The following is a 25,115-nucleotide window of genomic DNA, read 5'->3' on the forward strand; positions in this document are numbered from 1 at the left end:
ATTATAGTGTCATTGAAAATCAAGTGGTGATAATTAGATTCTCAGTAAGTGATTTAAGAGCTATCGGAAAAAGGTATAAAGTGGAGTTGAGACCAGCCCATGCTTTTATTGACTGTTGGTGGAGAGGACTTGCTGGGCTGAATGATCTCTTTCTGCATCGATGTTCAATGGTAACAGAAAGAGTTCAGGGCTGTTGTGTGCGTATAGACATTCAAAAAGTATACCGTGCCACAAAAGAGACTTATGAGCAAAACATAGTTGAGAATAAAAGGTGCAATACCACCATGGATAGTTGTTTCACCACGTGGGAGACACTAATACCAGAAGGGAATCATCTCAGAATAAGGGTCATAGGAACATTGGGCAATAGGAACAGGAGTAGACCCTTCAGCCTGTTCTACCATTCAATGAGATCCTGGCTAATCTGTGGCCTAACTCCATATACCCACCTTTGGCCCATACCTTTTTTTTAGATTAGATTATTTACAGTGTGGAAACAGGCCCTTCGGCCCAACAAGTCCACACCGACCCGCAACCCACCCATACCCCTACATTACCCTTTACCTAACACTATGGGCAATTTAGCATAGCCAATTCACCTGACCTGCACATCTTTGGACTGTAGGAGGAAACCGGAGCACCCGGAGGAAACCCACACAGACACGGGGAGAATGTGCAAACTCCACACAGTCAGTCGCCCGAGTCGGGAATTGAACCCCGGTCTCAGGCGCTGTGAGGCAGCAGTGCTAACCACTGTGCCACCGTGCCGCCCTTGTTTAACAAAAATTTATCCACCTCAGATTTAGAATGAACAACTGATCCAGTATCCACTATCATTTATGGAAGAGTGTTCCAAATCTTTCCCACCCTTTGTGTGTAGAAGTGCTTCCAACACCTCTCCGGTTCTGAGAAAGGGTCACCGGACCTAAAACGTCAACTTTGATTTTTCTTCACAGATGCTGCTGAGATTTTCCAGCTACTTCTGTTTTAATCCCTCCTGAATAGCCTGGCCTTTTTCTCAGACCATCCCCCCTAGTTCTCGAACATCCAACTAGTGGAGTTAGTTTATCTTTATCTGCCGATTCCTGCCATACATTTAAGTCAGAGACAAAGAAGAGTCTTTTCTCTCAGATGCTAGTGAATCTGTGGAGTTCTTTACCACAGAGGGCTGTTCAGGTTAGATCGTTAACATATTCAGGTCTGAGACAGACAGAATTTTAATCAGGGAGAGAATAAAGGGTTATGGGGAAAAAGACAGGAAGGTGGAGTTAAGGATTATCAGATTAACCATGATATCATTGAACAGCAGAGCAGGCTCAATGGGCTGAATGTTCTGTGGTCTCATGGATATAAAATTTAGTGACAGGAATCAGTGACTGATGGTTCATGGATTTAATTTTGGCCTGGAGGAAGATTTGAGTGGAATTTTCCAGGGCTCATTATTGGGAGCCTTGCTTTTCCTTTCACATATATACCTTGATGTGCAGTCAACAGTTTCGTAGGTTGTCAACGCTACAACATTTTGAAGCATTGTATACTGTGAGGAGGATAATGTCAAACTTCAACTGAACAAATTGGTAAAATAACTTGACAAATGACAGAGGAAGATGACTCAATTTGGTCAGAAAAAAAACATGACAAACAACACAAAATAATGGGTACAACTCTGAAGGAACTACAGGAACAGAGGGGCTAGGGCGTATATGCGTTTAAGATATGGAAGGAGGCAGGAAAGGTTGAGAGAGCATTTACTAATGTGTGTGGGATTTATTAATGATGGCATAGCATAGGAGAGCAAAAGGTTATTATGAATTCAGCTTCAGACCTAGCTGTCACACTTTATTCTTGGAAATCCAAGTCACAGAGAGACAGGGTTGTTAAGAAGGCATTTAGCATGCTTAACTTCATTGCTCGGTCCTTTGAGTATAGGAGTTGGACATCATATTAAAGTTGTACAGGACATTGGTGAGGCCTCTTCTGGAGTACTGTGTCCAGTTCTAGTCACCCTTTTCAGGAAGGACATTATTCATCCTGAGAGGATTCATCAGGATGTTGCTGGGAATGGAGGGCTTGTGTTAGAAAAACAGGCTGGGACCTTTTTCACTAGATCATAGGAGGTTGAGGAGTGACCTTATAGAGGTTATAAAATCATTAGTGGCATAGGTGAGGTGAATAGCAAAGACCTTTTCCCTAAGGTGGGGAGTTCAGAACCAGAAGACAATGAGAGGAGAAAGATTTAAAAGGGATACGAGAGGCAACTTTTGATACACAGAGAGCAGTTAGTATGAGGAACGAACTGTCAGAGGAAGAGGTGGACGCTGGTACGGTTACAATGTTTAAAATACATTTGGATAAGTACATGAATAGGAAAGGTTTGGAAGGATATGGGCCAAATACAGATAAGTGGAACTGGTTTAATTTGCGAACGTGGCGGCATGGATTGGTGGGACCGAAAAGTCTGTTTCCATGTCACATTTTAGATGAATATATGTATCGAAGGTTGTGAAGGCATTGGAGAGAGTGCACAAAAGATTTACAAGAAGGTACCCAGAGATGCAGAACTTCAGTTAGAAGGAGAGAATACAAATGTTGGGCCTCGTTTAATTGGAGGTGGGGAAACTGAGAGGACATTTGTTACAGGCATTCAGAATCATGAACATTCTGGATAGAACAATATTCCTTCTCCTGAAAGGATCTTGAATAAGATTTAAAGCCATTTAAAGGAAACAAAAGTGATATGAGTGAATACTGTTTCACTTCTTTTTGTCTGCTTTTTGTCATTGATATAAGTGACTTGGATGTGAACACAGGAGGTATGGGTATTAAGTTTGCAGATGACACCAAAAGTGGACAGCGAAGAAGGTTACCTCAGAGTATGACTGGGATCTTGATCAGATGGGCCAATGGGCTGAGGAGTGGCAGATGGAGTTTAATTTAGATAAATGGAAAGGCAAATCAGGGCAGGATTTATACACTTAATGGTAAGGTCCTAGGGAGTGTTGCTGAACAACAGACCTTGGGGTGCAGATTCATAGCCCCTTGAAAGTGGTGTGTCAGGTAGATAGGTTGGTGAAGAAGGCATTTGGTATGCTTGCCTTTATTGGTCAATGCATTGAGTATAGGATTTGGGAGATCATGGTGTGGTTGTAAAAGACATTGGTTAGGCCACTTTTGGAATAATGTGTGCAATTCTGGTCTCCTTCCTATTGGAAGGGCATTGTGAAACTTGAAAAGGTTCTGAAAAATTCAAAAGGATGTTGCCAGGGTTGGAGGATTTAAGCTGTAGGGATTGACTGAATAAGCTGGGGCTGTTTTACCTGGAGTGTCAGAGGCTGAGGGATGACCTTGTAGAGATTTATAAAATCATGAGGGGCATGGAGAGGGTAAACAGACAAGGTCTTCCTCCTCGGGGTGGGGAAGTCCAAAACTAGAGGGCATAGGTTTAAAGTGAGAGGGGAAAGATTTACAAGGGTCCAAAAGGGTAACCCTCTCATGCAGAGAATGGTGCGTGTATGGAATGAGCTGCCAGAGGAAGTGGTGGAGGCTGGCAATTGCAACATTTAAAAGGCATCTGGATGGGTTTATGAATAGGAATGATTTAGAGGGATATGTGCCCAATGTTGACAAATGGGACTAGATTTATCGAGGTTATCTGGTTTGCATGAATGAGTTGGACTGAAGGGTCTGTTTCTGTGTTGTACATCTTTATGACTCTATCTTGAATGTATTGCCCAAAAGTGTGATGATGTCAGGTTCCATTGAGGTATTTAGAAAGATGCTGTGGAACTGAGCAATGCATTGTTCTGGAGAGAAAGCAGCAGGTCAACACTGAGTGAAATGCTCATCTGGAGACCTAGTACAGAGATGAAGGGACCAATGCCCTCCTTCAGCACTGTAGCAATTCTGTGAGAGATTGTTTTGGTTATACCACAAGCTTCAGTCACTGATGCTGCATTCACAAAGGCTCAGTGTTTAGCATTGCTGCCTCACAACACCAGGGTTCTAGGTTCAATGTGTGGAGTTAGCACATTCTCCCTGTGTCTGCGTGGGTTTCTTCCAGGTGCTCCAGTTTTGTCCTACAGTCCAAAGATGTGCAGGTCAGGTGAATTGGCCAGGCTAAATTGTCCAAAGTGTTAGGTGCATTAGTCAAAGGGAAATGGGTCTGGGTGGGTTACTCTTCGGAGGGTTGATGTGGACATGCTGGGCTGAAGGGCCTGTTTCCAGTAGGAAATCTAATCTAATCTAACACTAGACATTTAAAAAATATTTGGATAGGTATGTGGACAGGAATGGTTGAGAGGGATATGGGGCAAACAAAGGACAGAGGGGCTTATTCAATTTGGGATCCTGGTTGGCACGGACAAATTGGGCCGAAGGATCTGTTTCCATGCTGAATAACTCTATGTCCTATCAATGCCCATTGGTTTAATTTTTAATTCCCAGCAACCTTACTATCTTATAGTAAAAGTGACATTTTTACCCTTTCAAGTCAAATTTATCTCTCACACTCACTTGTTGACAACTTTGTGAAGCATCTGCTATCCCTCACATTATAGCCAGTCTTTGCTTCATCACTACTTCTGTCTTGCTATCTTCTTTGTTGTGTTTACGAACAAAGCTTTGTTGTCACCCACAAACGTTTATGGACCAAGACACAATCATCAGTTGTAACAGCAGTTCTTATGTTCGAAATGTATCCCTCTAAGCCCTTCCTATTCATATACCATCCAGCATGGTGGCTCAGTGGTTAGCACTGCTGCCTCACAGCATCAGGGTCCCAGGTTTGATTCCAACCTTGGGTGACTGTGTGGAGTTTGCACATTCTCCCCGTGTCTGCATGGGTTTCCTCCCACAATCCAAAGATATGCAGGTCAGGTGAATTGGCCACGCTAAATTGCCCATAGTTTTAGGTGCATTAGTCAGAGGGAAATGGATCTGGGCAGGGTCGGTGTGGACTGGTTGGGCTGAAGGGCCTGTTTCCACATTTAGGGAATCCAATCTAATCATGATGATGGGAGGGTTTACAGGGATATGGGGCAAAACCTGGCAAATGGGACTAGACTGGGTTAGGATATCTGGCCAGCATGGACAAGTTGGACCAAAGGGTCTGTCTCTGGGCTGTACATCTCTATGACTCTGAATGTTGTGCTATTCTTCATGGGACCTTAGTCCAAAAGGCGCACCTGTTTTAAATTCTTCCATTATTAACAACTCTCTTTTAAAATCCAGCTCAATCTTCATAGCTCCATATCAGTTATCAAACATCATTCCCATTTTCTCCAGCAAATTCCACAGAAGTCCGATGATGTATTTTCATGTCTGTAACCTTGTACAATTAATTCATGCACATTAATGACAGCAATCTTACCCTTACATTAATCTTAACCTCATAATAATCTACTTAATAATGTTCACCTGAAAGAATCGAACGCTTTCCCTAACAAAACCAGTATCCCATCACCAAGTCCCCCTTTAATTGCATGTGGACACTGATCCAGTTGCCTCAGAGCCAGCTCTCAGAGTGAACAGAACCTCTGATGTGCTTTTTTAAAATAAAGAAACCCAGAAAAAAACAATCACAATAAGCAATAAAGAAAAACAAAAAGTCTACCTGAAACAAAGGGGGGGAGAGGGAAAAAAAATTCTCCTCTTCCATAGAAAACCCAACAGCAGTAATAACACACTGACTGTGTGGTCCAGACAGTTTAGAGTCAGTCCCCTCCCTGTCACAAATGGAGAGTCTATCACCACTGATCCAGCTCCCTCAGAGTGAACATAACCTCTGACATTCCTTTTTGTATCTGTCAGCCAGGGCTCCCTGCTTGGACCAGATTAACAGCCCCAATCAAGGAACTCATATTCTGTGAGGGCCACCTGGTTGACCTCGTTACAATCACTGGAGTACTAAAGTTATCTAAATTTTTTTAAGCCATTGTTACATTGTTCTGAAGTGTTTTCTCAAAGGATACAAAATAAAATTTTAACCTGTTTCTCACTGAATTTAGGCATCAAGTAAATATGGCAAACTCCCCATTATCCATGTCTTGACAAGTCACTCATCACCCTGACTTGGAAATAGGTCCCCGTTCCTTCAGTGTCGCTGGATCAAAATCCTGGAATTCCTTGCCGAGCAGAATTATACGCCTACCTACAGTGCTTGGATTGCAGTGATTCAAGAAGGCAGCTCACTCAAGGGTAACTAGGAATGGACAATAATTTTTACCAGCCTGCAATGCCCCTTATCCTATGAATAAAATAAAACTCAGGCAAGTGTGGGGATTGATGGGCACTGGTTATATGAATCTGTCAGTTGCATTACAAATACTCTGATAGAAACCCAATACTGTACACTCTTATATTCTTTGAATGAAAAGTCTTAAATCTAAATGTCAAGAGTACAGTGCAATTTACTCGCTGGGTTCTGGTAACTCCAGACATAAGTGAGCATGTGCATATCGGAGCATGGTGTGCCAACTTCAAATTGATGTTTTTGAAGAAACTTTAGAAAAATGGCAAGTTTTCTTTGAAGTTTTTGCTGGTTCCATAAGATTTTGGAATGCTTGTGTTTCGGATAACGGGGAGTTTACTGTGGACCTTGCTAAATCAAAAGCGGAAATTAAAGGGGACTCATTGTCATGTCTTTCCCCCAGTTCCTGCTTGGGTAACTGCAGCAGCTGTCTCTCTCCAGTTCAAATATTCAGGCCTCCCTCTTGTCGCAGAAAGACATTAAGACCCTGGACTCTGCGATGATAGCATAGAGCTGCACCGCACTGGGCATAAACAGCATATTGTGGACAGAGTGAGTTTGAGTAGGATTGGAAGAGTGATGTGAAATAGACAGAAGCATATGTAGAAAATAGCTCAAGTCACGTAATCGTAAGACGAGAGCCTGACATATATCTGACTACACATGCGAGTAGTTAGCACTAGCATACAATAAACAAAGTTCTAATGAATGAAGACTGACTATAGACATGAACTTGCTTTCTCCATGATCAGTCTATCTTAAACCCAAATTCTTTGATGTGGGTATAAAAGCCCACTAATAAATACCTCCAGTCTTCCAAGTCTAGGTCTTCCTTTTCTGTTACTCTCTGAAACTGCTGTTCATGTTTTAACATTTCTTCTTCTTTTCCTTTCCATTTTCTTTCTCAAATTGCATTATTTCTCATCTTCAACTGAACCTTGGAAATCTGTGGAATCTGTGTTTCATCTGAAGTAGTCATACTGCACGGAAACAGGCCCTTCGGTCCAACCAGTCCATGCTGACCTCACTCCCAAACTAAACTAGTCCCACCTGTCTGCACCTGGCCCATATTCCTCCAACCATTTCCTATTATTGGACTTTTTTAAATGTAACTGCACCCGTACGCAACCTTCCTCTGCAAGTTCATTCCACATGCGTATAACCCTTTGTTTTATTTAAAAAATTACCCCTCATGTCCTTCTTAAACTTCTCCTCTCACCTTAAAAATATGCCCCCTAGTCTTGAAATGCCCCAACCTGGGGAAAGACACCAACCATTAACCCTTGGTATAACTCTCATGATTTTATAAACTTCATCTCTCAACCTCCTAAACTCCAGTGAAAAGGAGTCCAAGCCTATCTTTATAAATCAAAACCTCCATTCCCATAATGTTCCGGTAAGTCTCTTCTGAACCTTTTAGTTTAATAATATTCTTCCTATAATCAGGCGACCAGAACGGGACACTGTATTCCAGAAGAGGCCAATGTCCTGTACAACTTCAACATGACTTTCCATCTGCTATAATCAAAGGACTGAGCGATGAATGCAAGCATGCTAAACATCTTTTTAACCTCCTTGTCTACATAGTGTTTTATTTCTCCAAGGTTCAGATGTTGGGCCAATGATATAATTGCTCCTGCCATGTCAACACCTATCTTTGAGTCGATTTCTGACTTCTCCGCCGGTACCTTCAAAGTTAGATTGATTAATTGTTGCTAAATCCTCACAGTTACTATCCTGAGGAATGCTGGAGCAAAAATAGATGGAGCCATGTTAGCGTTACCATGAATACAACAAGAGCACTATGAAAACCTGGTTGTTGAATGTCTGGACAATGCTATTATATTATTTCATTCTGTGAATTTAAAGAAATGTGAATTCTGTGAATTCCTGCAAAGAGCATATAAACCAAGATGATTTCTGCAGAGACAAATAACATTTGGAAAGGTTCTGTTCATCAACTGAAAAGATCTCATGTCAAGGATTCAAATTTTAAGACTTCTATCACAGAAGCAACATGAAAGAACATGGAATAATCACAATTTTGTAAGCAACTTACAAGTGAATTACAGGAAAGCAACTCCTCATTGGCTTTTAGCACAACTGAAGATGTACAATGTTGGTTATATTCTACACTGTTGATTAAGTAAACACTTCATCGTTCAAAGCTAGTTCTAAACTATTTTATACTCTCAATGGCTTCCTACGTTTATCCTTTTCCAAAGGTGATTTCTACTCAATATTTTAGAGATTCTAACCCAGTCTCGGTGAATCTTCCAACCACTTTTAAATCCTCATGAACTTGATCTCTTTGGTTTTACTGTGACTTCCCACCTGTGTTCTGTTTGGTGAATAAGGACAACAATTTCTCTGTTTCATTTGCAGGATTAGCTGTCTCTATCTCCTTCTCTATCTCCTTCTCTCTCTCTCTCTCTTTCTACCCCCCACCCCGACTCCTCTTTCTCTCTCCTCTCTTTCAGGTGGCTACAGACTAACCCGAATTTCAGAAATATCTCAGAACATTGTAACCTGTGACTGTAATGGCTTGTAATAGACTTCCCTTCCTGAAACCTATTCCCAGGGCAAAGTGAATCACAAGGGCCTTGTATCCGGATAGAATTGTTAATTAGCTATCCTGTAAGTCCCAAATCCAGTTTATCATGGAGATACATGAACAGTTATGTACAATTATTTGTAACGGCTTACATCCAAACCATCTACCTGTGAGGCTTAGACTAACAGGTTCCCCAGAGGCAGTATAACTGCCCTTTTCATTGTCTGTGGGTGGGAGCATCTTGCACCTTCTATCAGCTGCACTTCCCTTCCCTCACCCCCAACACCCCCAAGCACCTAGCTAACACAGCTTGTTATCAGTCAAATTTCCACGAGCTCCCGCTTTCATTTTCTCGGACTTTAAAGTATGTCAATCTCAGAAGCTTCGTATTTGCAGTGTGATGCCATGAGATGGGCACAGTCAGAATCTTAGCAGTCAGCATCTCTAATCGTGTAGTCATACCTCAGTACTGCACTGGGGTCAGCCTGGCGTTTTGTGCTTATTCTCTACAACAGATTTGCACCCTGAACCCGGGACATTCAGTACTAGAGGAGAGAGTTACCTGAAATGCACCACACCCATGACTCCATCTATAAGGTACATATTCCTGAGAATCGCTTCGGCCAAATCAGTCTCTCCAGCTCATCGCAAGCAAGAAACCAAAAAGCTTGGCAAGTCTTTAATGTCCAAGAATACAACTTTCATGAGTGAAAGTAAAATGTTTGACGGAATTCTGTCATTGGCTATAAAATGTTTTGAGGTGGTTCTGACAGTAAAAACTTTGAGTGGGCTGACTACGCTCATTCTGGACTTGACTATCAGACCCCATATATCTTATTCAGAAAACAGCAGGAGATAGATAGATTAAAAGATAAATAAATTGCAGAGGGGATGCTGGAGGAATCGCAAATAAATCATTCATTTGGAACCTTATTTACTTGGAGGTTGTCACTTCAGTGCAAATAGCAGGAATAACAAAGATAGATGCTCAGAGCAATGGAGCAGGAACAAGCTGAAAATACGCCTGCCGTTTAATTAAACGATCCCATGTTAAAATGTCATCACCTGATGGATGTGACTTGTTCTTTCATTTGCTTGTCGTGCTCTTTAATGGACTGACATTGCGCCAAGTAAATATATGTATGTTTTGTAATTGCTTCACAGGAGTTGGATTTTGAAAAAAAATCAAGCTACAGTCTGAAGATTGAAGTCTCCAATAAAAACACCGACCCAAGGTTCCAGGCGCTGGGACCCTTTGCTGATACCACCACGGTGAAGCTGGTGGTGGAGGACGTGGATGAAGCCCCAGAGTTCAACTCGCCTCTCTACAAGATGTCGGTCTCTGAGGCTGCAAAGGTTGGCACTGCCATTGGCACTGTGTCTGCACATGACCCCGACACAGCAAACAACCCTGTCAGGTGAGAGTTCACCAGTTCCTGCACCCAATGCAAGGCAGCTCTACAGCATTCTAAATCATCCATCCAATTCATTGGCTCTCACCGAATCATACAGGAGAGGCCTATTGAGTCTATACTGCCAAATACACGCTGCCATCTCCACTCAATGCTAGATCTGAGAGGGATAAGCTTTCCTTAAGGAAAGGTATTCAGAGATGTGGGCCAATATGGAGTTCGGCCACAAATCAGCCATGATTTCATTGAATGGCTGAAGGGCTGAATGGCCTACTCCTGTGTACTTTCCCACATTAGACCCACTATTCTTGAATATTGTGACATTTCGACTGCTCATTCATATATTGTTTAAAGGTTGTGAGCTCACCAGATTCAAGGACTCTTCCAAATAGTGACCTCCACCCTCCAGCTGAAAAGACTTTTCCTCAAATTCCCTCTCAACCTCCTGCCTTTCACATTAAAAACAGAAGCCTTGTTCTTGTGTCTTAAACTAAGGGTAACAACTGTGTTCTCTCCACCCTGTCCATGCCCCTCATAATCTTATACACCTCTATCAGGAACACCCCCTCAACCTTCTCTGCTCCAAAGAAAACAACCTGATCTTATGCAGTCTCTCTTCATTGCTGCATTGCTTCATCCCAGGCAACCTCCTGGTGATTCTCCTGTGTACCCCCTCCACTGCAATCACATCCTTCCTATAGTGAGGTGACCAGAACTGCACACTGTCCTCCAGGTATAACTTAACCAAAGTTCTGTACAACTCCAATATGACCTCTCTGATCTTGTACTCTTAATAATTGCCAACTTCCCGTTTGCCTTCCTAACTCCCCTATTGACTTGTCCTGCCACCTTCTGTGGACAAGCACCCCACCATCCCTTTCTTCCCTTGAACTTCCTAGTGTCCTGCCATTTGTACCACCATTTTGCGCTAGTAATTAGGAAAACAAGAGGCTTATTTTAGTGCAGTGCCCAGTCTTCAGGATGTCTTAGTGCACTTTACACAGGAAGGTAGGAGCAGATCATTCAGCTCCTTGACCTTTCTCTGCCATTCTAGATCATCACTGAACATCTATCTCAATGCTGCGTTCCCATATTACTCCCATATCCATTGATGCCATTAGTAACTCACCATCAATTGATCTCTGCCTCAAACTCACTCGGTGATTGAACTTTGCATGACCTCTAGGGTGGAGAATTTCAGAGAGTCAGTGAGGACATTCCTCATCTTCTCAGCCCTAAATGGATTGTCCCTTACTTGGTAATGGACCCGTCCTCTCACCCCCTACTCCAAGCTGATCCTTTTTCTTGTTATCGGCAGAACCCCCACTTTTTTTTTGCTTTTTGCTTATCTTCCATGAGTGTCAAATATCCTTGAAATTTCTTTTCCCCAGTCTTGGCCACCCCTCACAGCTTTTGAAGTACTTTTAAAGTACTTTGTAATGTAGAAATGCAGCAGTCAGAATCCCTGAATTAGTGCAGCTCCAGCAGCAGCCAAGCACCTGACACAATCCAGGACAAAGGAGTTTGTTTATTCGGTACCTCACCCATCAGGTTCAGTAGCAGCAGTGTACACCATCTACAAGTTGTACTGCGGCAACCCACCATGGCTCATCTGACAACACTTTCCAAACTCATAACCTCTATCATCCAGAAGGAGAAGGGAAACAGTTTCATGAGGAGTATCATTGCCTGTGAATTCCATTCCAAGCCGGTCACCATCTTAACTCAAAACATTTAAGGCTGTTCCTTCACTATTGTTAGACCAAAACTGTGGGACTATCTTGCACTGGATGGATTTCAACAGTTCTAGAAGGCAGATCAATGTCACCTTCTTGACGTCAAAGGGGTTTGGCAATCACTGTTAGTGTAGCCAAGGATATCCATATATTCATGGAAATAAAAGCAGGACCATAATCTTTCAGAAACAGCAATGTCCTGATAACCTGTTTCAGCCGTTCTGGTTAGATTCTCATCCATTGCACTGTTCTTTGTGAACACTGCTTGCCACTGGTTAGCCTGATCCTGAATGTTGCCCAGGTCTTGCTGTGTGCCCTAATGGATTAAGGGAGAAGGCTTGGAGTGGGGGAGAGTGTGGAATGGTGGACAGGCAGCAAAGTGAAATTGATAACACAACTAGACCTTGTTGAATGGTGGAGCAGCCTCAACGGGCCTGCTTCTAGCTCCTAACTTCCCATGTATCTACCCTAGTGTCTCCCATTCCCCTTTCAGTCTAGGCAAGATGCTCAGAGACACAGTTGCTTTACCCTCTTTTATTCCAGGCCCTGGAGAGAGAGAGAGAGAGAGAGAGAGAGAAAAAACGATCGCCCATGTGAACAGAGACATGAGTTTACAGTCTTCTCTGATACAGCAGTTTCTCAATTAACTACATAGTCATTTTACAGGGAAGAGCATCTAGATAAGGCAGTATGCATATTGATTGGGTGACTGTTACAATCAGCAAGTGTCAATGGTAAAGGTTAAGCCATCTGCTATTACACAATGAATAACTGATTTCACATAATGAATACTTTTCACCTTGTTAAACTGACCTCACATACTGATTGCTCCCTCATCTTGTTAAATGGCTCCTTATAATGACTGCTTTTCCACCCTGTTAACCCATTACCCTTGCTTCCAACACCTCACTGTTAACTGTAAGTTCTTATCTGATCAGAGTCATGCTCAGCTGAACCTCTTGTTTCACAAAACTCAGAACTTAACCTGCATAACTTAACTTTCCCTACCTGCATATACCCTATGCACATTCTCACTAGAACAGCTTGCATTTATATCACACCTTTACTGTTCCAGGGCATTTCATAGTTGTGTTATATAAAAAAAAATCAACTGACACTGAGGCATAAGTGAAATATTAAGGCAGATAACTCAAAACCTCGATCAAAGAGGTAGGTTTTTTTAAGAAATAGCGTAAAGCAGGAAAGAGTGAGATAGAAAAGCAAAGAGATTGAAGGAAGGAAGTCCCGTATGTAGGACACAAGCAGCTGTAGGCAAAATGTAATAGTGAAAATCGCTGTTGTGCAAAAGGCCGGAATCACAAGCGCTCAGATACCTTAGTGTGAGCAACACTGCCACCTACTGAGCACCATTTGAAAACTATGACAGGTTTATGGCTTAATATGACTGGCATGGGCCACAGTTGGGTATCAAGCTAGCAATCATATCAAGTCCACCTTAGGGAATAGTGCTGAGGTGGGCAGCAGGAACACTCTCTTTGGAGTCTGATTGCAAACTATGAAGTATAAGAGAGAGCAGAGCACTCACATGACCTGGGCTTGTACGTGCAGTGGGTGGCCTAACTTTATGCTTCAAGGCACTCATAAAATGGCCAACAATGCACAGCAGTCTGGTTAGCACCTATTCAAGAAATAATGATCCACACCTTGGATTGTCAATGCACCAAGACCCCCCAGAGTCTCTTGGATTTGAAGATAGCCCTCCAGGAAGCTTCCAGAGTTAATTTATTCTTTCCTGGAAGGAGGGCAGTAATAGCATTTGTTGCCAATCCTTAATTGCCCTTCTACATAGTTGCCTATTAAGGCTATTTCAGAGGGCAGCTAAGAGTCAACCATTTTGCTGGTGAGTATTGCATTGACAGCCAGGTTTCTGGTCTCGTGACTGTCTCCATTGAAATGAGGGGTATATCACTTTCCAAGAGATTGATTGTAATGGGGACACTTTAGTCTGGGGCACAGACAGATGTTTCACCAGCTGTCAGTGAGTCTTCAGAATGGTGAGTTGCCTCCCTGGTGCCATGGTCAAGGATATCTCAGATAGGGTGCAGAATATTCTGATCAGGGAGAGTGGCCAGCAGGAGGACATTGTGCACATTGGTCCCAACAACATAGGGAGGGAAAGGAATGAGGTTCTGCAGAGACAATACAGGAAACTAAGAAGGAGGTTAAAAAGTAGGTCGTGGAGGGTAGAATTACCTGGATCACTACTGGTGCCATGTGCTAGTGAGGGTTGGAATAGGAGGATACACCAGATGAATGCGTGGCTGAGGTGATGCTGCAAGGGGGAAGGGCTCACATTTTTGAATCATTAGAATCTCTTCTAGGGTAGAAATGACCTGTATAGGAGGGATGGGTTCCATCTGAATTGGAAAGGGATCAATATCCTTGTGGGGAGATGTGCTAGTGTTACTCAGGAGGCTTGAAATTAGTAAAGAGGGGAGTGGGTGGAGGACCCAAGGCAATAATGAGAAAAGAGAAAAGGCTGAGTCTAGCACAGTAAATAATGGAGCAAGTCAAATAGTCAAAGCAGAGAAGAGTAAGGCAGAGAATGAAGTCGGACTGATAAGTTAAACTGCATTTAATTCAATGCAAGAGGTCTGACAAGCAAGGCAGATGAACGCAGGTTGGGAACATGGGACTGGGATATCGTAGCTGTCACAGAAACATGTCTCAAGGATGAAGAGGACTGGAAGCTTAATGTTCCAGGATATAGATACTATAGGAAGGATAGAAAAAGAAGCAAGCAAAGAGGGGGAGCAGTGGTTTGATTAAAGATAACATTACAACTGTACTTAGGAAGGATATTCTTGGAGTCATCCAGTGAGGTTATCTGGGTGGAATTGAGAAATAAGTAAGGAATGATCAACTTGTTGGGATTGTACTATGAACCTCCCAGAAGTCAACAGGAAATTGAGAAGCAAATTTGTAAGGAGATCTCTGATATCTGTAAGAATAATAAGGTTTTAATGGTTGGGGATTTTAATTTTCCAAACATAGACATGGACTGCCATAGTTTTAAGAACTTCACTGTGGCAGAGTTTGCTATGTGTCTACAAGAAAACTTTATGACTTAGCATGTGGATGTACCTACTAGAGAAGGAGAAATACTTAACCTTGGAAAAGAAGGCAGGGCAGGTGATGGAGGTGTCAGTGGGGGAGCACTTTGGGGCAAGTCGTCATAATTCTATTCATTTTAAAAGCATATGGAAAAGGGTAGAACTAATCTAAAAGTTAAAGTTCTAAATTGACGTAAAGCCAATTTTGATGGTATTACACGGGAACTTTCAAAAGTTGATTGTGGGCAGGCTATTTACAGGTTTGGGGTGGTTGGAAAATGGGATCCTTTACAAATAAGGTAACAAGAGTTCAGAGACAGTATGTTCCTATTAGTGTGAAGGGCAAGACTTAGGGAATGTTGGATGACTAGAGAAATTGGTCGAGAAAAAGAAGGAAGCATATATCAGTTGTAGGCAGTTGGGTTTGAGTGAATCCCCAGAAGACTATAAGGGCAGTAGGAGTATACTTAAGAGGGAAATTAGGATGGCAAGAAGGGGACATGAGATTTCTTTGACAAATTTGGTTAAGGAGAATCCAGAGGGATTCTATAAATTCATAAGGGACAAAAGAGTAATGAGGAAGATAATAAAACTCCTGAAAGATCAACATGGCCAGCTATGTATGGAACTGCAGAAGATGGGGGAGATGCTAAATAAATATTTTGTGTCAATATTTGCTGTGGAGAAAGAGATGGAAGATAGCTTCCTTGGGAAACAGATATTGATGTCTTGAAAAGAGTTTATATCATAGAGGAGGAAGTGTTGGAGGTCTTGAAATGTATAAAGGTAGATAAATCCCCGGAACCTGATCAGGCGTTGCTCAGAACTTTGTGGGAAATTAGGGAAATTAGATTGCTGGGCCCCTTGCTGAGATATTAATATTATCGACAGCCACGGGTGCGGTGCTGGAAGATTGGAGGGTGGTTAATATCGTGCCACATCAACCAAATTTCTGCCCAATCAATTGAGGCATAGTTAGTAAGTTTGCAGATGACACCAAAGGAAGAGGTGCAGTGTGTACAGTGAAGAAGGTTACCTCAGAGTGCAATGGGATCTCGATCAGATGAGGCAATGGGCTGAGGAGTGGCAGATGGAATTTAGTTTAGATAAATGTGAGGGGTTGCATTTTGGGAAGAGAACCCAGGGCAGGACTTATACAGCTAATGGTCGGGCCCTGGAGAGTGGTGCCAAACAAAGAGACTTAGAGGTGCAGGTATAAAGTTCCTTGAAAGTGGGTGTTGCAGGTAGATAGGGTGGTGAATAAGGCTTTTGAGGAGAAAGTGAGGATGCAGATGCTGGAGATCAGAGCTGAAAATGTGTTGCTGGAAAAGCGCAGCAGGTCAGGCAGCATCCAAGGAACAGGAGATTCGACGTTTTGGGCATAAGCCCTTCTTCAGGAAGCTTATGCCCGAAACGTCGAATCTCCTGTTCCTTGAATAAGGCTTTTGGCATGCTTGCCTTCATCGGTCTGAACCTTGAATATGGGAGTTGGATATCATGTTGTGGCTGTGTAGGACATTGGTTAGGCCACTTTTAGGACACAGCGTACAAATGTGGTTGCCTTTTTATGGGAAAGACATTGTTAAACTTGAGAAGGTGCAGAAAAGATTTACAAGGATGTTGCCAGGGTTGGAGGGTTTGAGATATAGGGAGAGGCCGAATAGGCTGGGGCTGTTTTCCCTGGAGCGTCAGAGGCTGAGGGCTGACCTAAAAATAAAATCATGAGGAGCATAGATAGGGTGAATAACGACGGTCTTTTTCCTAGAGTAGAGGAGTCCAAAGCTAAAGGGCATAGGTTTAAGGTGGGAGAGGAAAGATTTGAAAAGGACCTGAGAGAGAACTTTTTTCACACAAAGGGTGGTGCATGACCTGGCATGAGGAATTGGTGGAGGCTGGTACAATTACAACATTTCAAAGGCACCTGGATGGGTATATGAATAGGCAGAGTTTAGAGGGATGTGGGCCGAATGCTGGCAAATGGGAGTAGATTAATTTAGAATATTTGGTCAACGTGGACAAGTTGGACCAAAGAGTCTATTTCTGTGCTGTATGGCTCTATGACTCTATTATGTGTCTGGAATCTCATGTAGGCCAGACCAGGGAAGAACAGCAGATTTCCTTCCCTGAAGGTCATTAATTGAGGATAGTCACCACCACTGAGGTTCCCTTATTGAATTTAGATCACCAGTAACGTAGGCCATTCAGCCCTTCGAGCCTGCTCTCCCATTCAGTAGGATCATAGCTGATCCAACATTCCTCACGTCCACTTTCCTGCCCTTTACCTGTGACCCTTGATTCCTCTCAAGATCAAGGAATTATCCATTTCAGCCTTAATTATACACAAGGGCTCTGTCCCCACAGCTTTCTGTGGCAAGGAGCTCCAAAGTCTCATAACTCTCTGGGAGAAGAAATTCTTCCTCATCTCAGTCTTCAATTAGTGCCCCTGAATTCAAAGTCTGTGCCCTCTGGTCCTAGACTCACCCACAAGGAGAAACATCCTCTCAGCATTCACCCTGTCAAGCCCCCTAAGAATCCTGTATGTCTCAGTGAAATTGCCTCTCATTCATCTGAACTCCAGTGAGTAGAGTCCCAACCCGTTTCGTCTTTGCTCATGAGACAATCCTCCATTAGCAGGATGCTGAGCCTGGGTTTCTGCATTACAAATCCAGTGATGTTGCAGCAGTTCTATTGCAGCAGTTTTAAGATTAAGTTTTCTTTCGTTTTGCTTTCATTCAAAAAAACCATCAGTGGAAATGAGGAATAGAGGCAATTTGGTGAATAGTGAGGATTAATCCAGCAAAGGGGTCATTGAATTCCAAAAGGTGTAGGAACTTGTGTTCCTGAGGAATGTAGCAATGGGAGAAAGTTGAGGATGGATTGGAGTCAGGTACCGAAATCTCCAGGAATGGATCCAACTCGATGCCAACCAGAGTTGCCAACTCTGTTCTCAAGATTCTTTATCATTTCCACTTGCTGGGTGTTTCCTTTCATGCCCTGTTGTTGGTAACTAAACTGGTAAATGGCTTCCTTGAATGATTTGAAATCATTAATGGATGCTAAACTCTCAACTTTAACTTTCTATCCAGATATTCCATAGATCGCAACACCGACCTGGAGAGATATTTTAACATTGATGCCACCACTGGAGTCATCACAATTGCAAAATCACTGGACAGGGAGACAACCGAAGAGCACAACATCACCGTTTTAGCGATGGAGAGCCGTAAGTGATTTCCAACAGAAATACTTTAGAGATTTGCAATTGTATAACTCCTTTCACCAACCCCAGGAGGTCTCGCCTTATTTAGTCAATTAAGTGGAGGTGCTGTGGTAAAGTAGGAAACACAGCAGTCAATGTGTGAACAACAGACTCCCATACAATGTAATAAATGAACAAGTAAAATGAATTTTGTGGTATTGCTTAAGGGGTGAGTATTGGCCAAGGGTTCACCCATTGCCTGTTTAGCAACCCCACTCATCCATGACATCATGTGTTATCTTTTACAGCCACTTGAAATGGAGGACTGAGCCTCACCTTAAAAAAAACTACGCCTCTGACAGTGCAGTACTCCTTCAATATTGCATGACAGGTTTCAGTGTAGTTTTCCTACTCAGGTCTCTGATCTGGAAAGTGTCCTCACAATCTCCTGATCTGCCAGTTCATTACTGAAAATGGCAGTCTGTTCCTACTGTATAATGAACTGTAAAGGCAACTTTGTGCATTGGAAGAATGTAAACTGAAATGACAATAAAATGGCATTGAGGGGAAAGAAATCTGATGATGTGAATACATTCTTAATGCAAGATCAAGTTTTTTTTGTGCTTACTGGTGTTTTTGACATGATCCATATCCATTCTGGGGATATTGAGCCTTGCAATGTAGCATGGGCAAGATAATACCAAAACATTCCTTATTTTGCGATGATTTTCTTTCATTGTTGGGGGAGGATTTCTGCATTGCAGGCTGCTCCTTGACCACCTTCCTGGACTGGCCATCTAGTGAACTACAGGTTGGATTCTCACAAACTGGTTCACCTTGGCACCGGAAGAGACGAGAGGTCATCTTAAAGGAACAGAAAAGCGCCAGAAGGCTTTCCTGAGCAGTTTGCAGATGGTTTGTCTAAGACCATAAGACATAGGAGTGGAAGTAAGGTCATTCGGCCCATCGAGTCCACTCCGCCATTCAATCATGGCTGATGGGCATTTCAACTCCACTTACCCGCATTCTCCCCGTAGCCCTTAATTCCTCGAGACAACAAGAATCTATCAATCTCTGCCTTGTAGACTTTTAGCGTCCCGGCCTCCACTGCACTCTGTGGCAATGAATTCCACAGGCCAACCATTTTCTGGCTGAAGAAATGTCTCCGCATTTCTGTTTTGAATTGACCCCCTCTAATTCTAAGGCTGTGTCCACGGGTCCTAGTCTCCTCGTCTAACGAAAACAATTTCCTAGCATCCACCCTTTCTAAGCCATGTATTATCTTGTACATCTCTATTAAGTCTCCCCTTAATCTTCTAAACTCCAATGAATACAATCCCAGGATCCTCAGCTGTTCCTCATATGATAGACCTACCATTCCAGGGATCATCCGTGGGAATCTCCGCTGGACATGTTCCAGGGCCAGTGTGTCCTTCCTGAGGTTTGGGGACCAAAACTGGACACAGTACTCCAAATGGGACCTAACCAGAGCAGAAGACAGTACTTTTGGGTTCTTGTCTCTAGTGGAGTCAAGTCCCACTGTTACCAAAGAGCCGGAATAGTCACCTGTCTGAGTGAGCAATTGTCAATCCCAGTTTTGTATGCCTCTATGTTGTATTGGAAAATAAGATTAAACTTCCAGTTAGTGACAAGCTGAATCTTCATATAAGGGTTTTGTGTTGCAGTGTCACTGTATCTCAGAGCTGAGATGGTCAGGCTTTAAGATTGTACCTGCCCCAAGGTGTGTCTAATACTCGCACCTGCCTGACCAGGTTGTTTGAAATGACTGCAGGTTCCAAACTGTTTCAGTCAATCTGAGCAAAACTGCTCCAGTTCAGCAACTCTAGTGATGAATCGATTAGTTTCCTGCAGTATTTGGCAGCGCTTTTAGATTTGAAAGAATTGGTCATTATTTTAGCCTCTATTTTGTGTACAGCCAAACACTGTGCCCAATTGCCATGTAACACAAAAAGTAAAGCTGTTTATATTCATGTTTTTCAAGCAGAAGTCATTATTTTCTTACAACGTAAGAAAACTGATTTAGATGGTGACAGAACTAAGAACTGGTCCATTTCAGTTTGAGAGATCTATTGCCCACTTCCCACTAAACCACTCTTTGATATTTTGTTTACACATTGATCCAGATTAGATTTTGGACTGACTGAAACAAAATGTGAAAGAGCTACCACCTCCACCTTTACCAGCTTCTACTTAATGCTTTATTCCCCTCAATATTCAGGTCCCAATCCTTATCATCCTGTAGTCACTAGGAAATCCGATTGACTTCAATCAGCACCATCATGTTGTTTATTTTGTTCTGAATGCTGGGTGCATTGTAATGCAGAGCCATTTTGTTATCTTTGATTTTGATTGTTGGTGCATTCTTAGGTTTTTTTTTCTCTCTGTCCCTTCCATATTTCTATTTTTCTCTCCTCCCTTATCTTTATGTTTTGATGCACTCCATTCCCCTTGCACCCCCATTTAGCTTAAAACCTTCTCTATATTCCCAGTTATGCTGTTCACAAGAACACTGCTCCAGCTGGAGCTCAGGTATAGACTGGCCCAATGGTACAGTTCCAGCCGAGTTTCTCTAGTACTGGTGTTAGTGCCCCACGAACTGGAGCCCACTTTGCCCACAGCAGTCTTTGTCTCTCTAATGTTCTGTACACCATGTCAATTTGTGCACTGCCCAGGGAATAATCCAAAGGCGGTAAGATTGAATGAACCAAATGGCTTTTAACAGCTCTAGTGATCGTAATAAGGTCACGTAATGAGGGCGGCACGGTGGCACAGTGGTTAGCACTGCTGCCTCACAGCGCCAGAGACCCGGGTTCAATTCCTGACTCAGGCGACTGACTGTGTGGAGTTTGCACGTTCTCCCCGTGTCTGCGTGGGTTTCCTCCGGGTGCTCCGGTTTCCTCCCACAGTCCAAAGATGTGCAGGGGTTAGGTGAATTGGCCATGCTAAATTGCCCATAGTGTTAGGTAAAGGGGTAAATGTAGGGGAATGGGTGGGTTGCTTTTCGGCAGGTCGGTGTGGACTTGTTGGGCTGAAGGGCCTGTTTCCACACTGTAAGTAATCTAAAAAAAGGTCAGCCAGGTGGACCTTATAGAATATGAGTTCCCTGATTGGGGCTGTTAATCTGGTCCAACCAGGGAGCCCTGGCTGACAGATAGAAACAGGAGTGTCAGCAGTTCTGCCCACTCTAGGAGCCAGCTCTGTGCTAGCTGGGTCAGTCTCAAGTACATGCACGTCGAGATAAAAGGTGACAGATTACCAGCCCTCGCAGAGTTATTTCAACAGCAATCCAGTTTAATGGCCACCATTACTGATACACATTCTTTATCCAGATTCATTCATGAACTGAATATTAATTCCTCAGTTGCTGGCGTGAGTTCAGCTCAGGTCTGACAGATCCATTTGTCTGGGTTTGTGCATGTGCTGGAAATGTACAATGGAAACTAACTAGTGTGAACCATTCCAACTTCAGTTTAAGGTTCACTGTCACCACCACCCCCCCCCCCCCCCCCCCCCCCCCCGCCAAACATGACAACAGAAAGGTTCACACGTTTGCTTTAAAAGGAGCTCCTTCTGCAAAAAATAGTAAAGAAAAGCTTGGACTTTCAGTAAGAGGCACCTCAGGATGATGGGCCCAGAGTGTGACTGACACTGCGCAAATCTTTCTCAAAGCGAAGTCCGCCCCCCCCCCCACCACCACCACCAACCCAGATTCCTCCTTTGTTTACACCTGACCCCAAAGATAGTCGGAACTGAGCAACACAATCAAATGTCATGTTATGCTGACAGGAACTGAGACCAAATTGACTTGAAGGCACTCATTCAAACCAACCATGCACTGGGTATCATTGATATTTGCTGCTTAAGGAACAAGCCAATCAAAGCCTTAAAGCATCAGTGGTCCCAGGTCCTTACCAAGTGTTGATTAACTGATTGAGTTTGAACTCAATTACAACTGAGTTAAAATGGTTTACGTTGGAAATCAAAAGTCCTTATTAACTTGGTGTGAGAGATCAACCCAGGTGATGCTTTCGTTAAGCATTGACGAAATGCCCACCTTGTTTATGGTTGTTTCTCGAACCAACATGCAAGAGTGCAGAGCATATGGAGTGTAACAGATCAGCTATGAAGGATTTAAAGGGAGAGTTAAGAAGAGCCGTCTTTAGCAAATAGAATAAAGGAGAACCTTAAAGCTTTCTATATGTATGTGAGGAATAAAAGGATGACTAAGGTAGGAATAGGGCCAGTCAAAGACAGAAATGGGAAATTGAGTGTGGACCTGTGGAAATCGGAGATGTGCTAAATGAACATTTCTCATTGGTTTTCACTCAGGAAAAGGAGAATATTGTAGAGGAGAAGAATGAGGTACGAGATATTAGACTAGAAAGGATCGAGGTTAGTTATAAACAGGTGTTATCAATTCTAGAAGGAGTAAAAGTAGACAAGTCCCCTGGGCTGGATGGGATTTATCTGAGGATTCTCTGGGAAGCTAGGGAGGAGATAGCAGAGCTTTTGGCTTTAATATTTGAGTTGTCATTGTCTACAAGTTGAGTATCAAAGGACTGGAGGATTGCAAATGTTGTGCCCTTGTTGAAGAAGGGCAGTAGAGATGACCCAGGTAATTATAGACCAGTGAGCCTTACATCTGTTGTAGGAAAGGTTTTGGAAAGGATTATAAGAGATAAGATTTATAATCATCTAGCAAGCAAAAGGTGATTTCAGAGAGTCAACATGGTTTTGTCAAGGGCAGGTCATGTCTCACAAACCTCATTGAGTTTTTGAAGGTGACCAAGCACGTAGATGAGGGTAGGGCAGCTGACGTGGTATACATGGACTTCAGTAAAGCCTTTGATAAGGTTCCACATGGTAGGCTGTTGGAGAAAATGCAGAGGCATGGAATTGAGGGTGATTTAGCAGTTTGGATTAGAAACTGGCTTTCTGAAAGAAGGCAGTGAGTGATAGTTGATGGAAAATATTCAGCCTGGTGTCCGGTTACAAGTTGTGTGCCACAAGGATCTGTATTGGGACCACTGCCGTTTGTCATTCTAATAAATGACTTAAACGCAGGCATAGGTGGATGGGTTAGTAAATTTACAGATGACACTAAAGTCGGTGGAGTAGTGGACAGTTTGGAAGAATGTTGCAGGTTGCAGGGGACTTGGATAAACTGCAGAATTGGGCTGAGGGGTGGCAAATGGAGATCAATGCAGCTAAATGTGAGGTGATGCAGTTTGGGAAGAATAACAGGAAGGCAGAGTACTGAGTCAATGGAAAGTTTCTTGGTAGCGTGGATATGCAGAGGATCTTAGAGTGCATGTACATAGATCCCTGAAAGTTGCCACCCAGGTGGATAATGCTGTTAAGAAGGCATAAGGTATGTAAGGTTTCATTGGTAGAGGGATTGAGTTCTGGAGCCGCAATATCGCACTGCAACTATACAAAGTGTTAGTGCATCTACACTTGGAATATTGTATACAGTTCTGGTCGCCATATTTCTGGAAGGATGTGGAAGCATTGGAAAAGGTGGAGAGGAGATTTACCAGGATGTTACCTGGTCTGGAGGGAAGGTCTTATGATGAAAGGCTGAGGGACTTGAGTCTGTTCTCATTGGAAAGAAGAAGGTTAAGAGGGGATTTGATAGGGGCATACAAGATATTCAGAGAATTAGATAGGGTAAGGAGTGAGAGTCTTTTTCCAAGGATGATGACATCAGCTTGTACAAGGGGCCATAACAACAAATTGAGAGGTGATAGATTTAAAATAGATGTCATAGAGGCATTGAGATGTTGTGGTTCTGTTCGCTGAGCTGGGAATTTGTGTTGCAGATGTTTCGTTCCCTGTCAAGGTGACATCCTCAGTGCTTGGGAGCCTCCTGTGAAACGCTTCTGTGATGTTTACTCCGCCTTTTATAATGATTTGTCAGTTCCAGTTGTCCGCTGCAGTGGCCAGTGTATTGGGTCCAGATCGATGTGCTTATTGATTGAATCCGTGGATGAGTGCCATGCCTATAGGAATTCCCTGGCTGTTCTCTGTTTGGCTTGTCCTATAATAGTAGTGTTGTCCCAGTCAAACTCATGTTGCTTGTCATCTGAGTGTGTGGCTACTAAGGATAGCTGGTTCGACTGGGACAACACTACTATTATTGGACAAGCCAAGCCAAACAGAGAACAGCCAGGGAATTCCTAGAGGCATGGCACTCATCCACAGATTCAATCAATAAGTACATCGACCTGGACCCAATATACTGGCCACTGCAGCGGACAGCTGGAACTGACAACTGGAAGTGGCAGATACAAATCACTATAAATGCCGGAGGAAACATCACAGAAGCACTTCACAGGAGGCTCCCAAGCACTGAGGATGTCACCTAGACAGGGGACAAAACGTCTGCAACACAAATTCCCAGCTCGGTGAACAGAACCACAACAACGAGCACCCGAGCTACAAATCTTCTCCCAAACTTTGAGTCATAGAGATGTACAGCACGGAAACAGACCCTTCAGTCTAACCCGTCCAATCATGTTGACCAGATATCCCAATCCAATCTAGCCCCACCTGCCAGCACCCGACCCATATCTCTCCAAACCCTTCCTATTCATATACCCATCCAAATGCCTTTTAAATGTTGCACTTGGAACAGCCTCCACCACTTCCTCTGGCAACTCATTCCATACACATACCACCCTCTGTGTGAGAAAGCTGCCCCTAGGTCTCTTTTATATCTTTCCCCTCTCACCCTAAACCTATGCCCTCTAGTTCTGGACTCCCCAACCCCAGGGAAAAGACTGTCTGTTTATCCTCTCCATGCCCCTCATAATTATGTAAATGTCTATAAAGTCACCCCATAGCCTCTGACGCGCCAGAGAAAATAGCCC

At 43.2% G+C, this 25,115-nt stretch overlaps 1 protein-coding gene across 1 annotated transcript in view; it reads left to right on the forward strand.

The window, feature by feature from the left end:
• The window catches only part of LOC132815251 (cadherin-7-like), a 138,414-nt gene that overhangs the window by 84,630 nt on the left and 28,669 nt on the right, over positions 1-25,115 (forward strand). The window contains exons 6-7 of the mRNA XM_060824065.1: positions 9,966-10,219; positions 18,110-18,246. Coding sequence (XP_060680048.1) covers positions 9,966-10,219; positions 18,110-18,246 — 391 coding nt within the window. The remainder of the gene's footprint in view (positions 1-9,965; positions 10,220-18,109; positions 18,247-25,115) is intronic.

This window comes from Hemiscyllium ocellatum, chromosome 4 (assembly GCF_020745735.1).
Source record: "Hemiscyllium ocellatum isolate sHemOce1 chromosome 4, sHemOce1.pat.X.cur, whole genome shotgun sequence".
NCBI lineage: Eukaryota > Metazoa > Chordata > Chondrichthyes > Orectolobiformes > Hemiscylliidae > Hemiscyllium > Hemiscyllium ocellatum.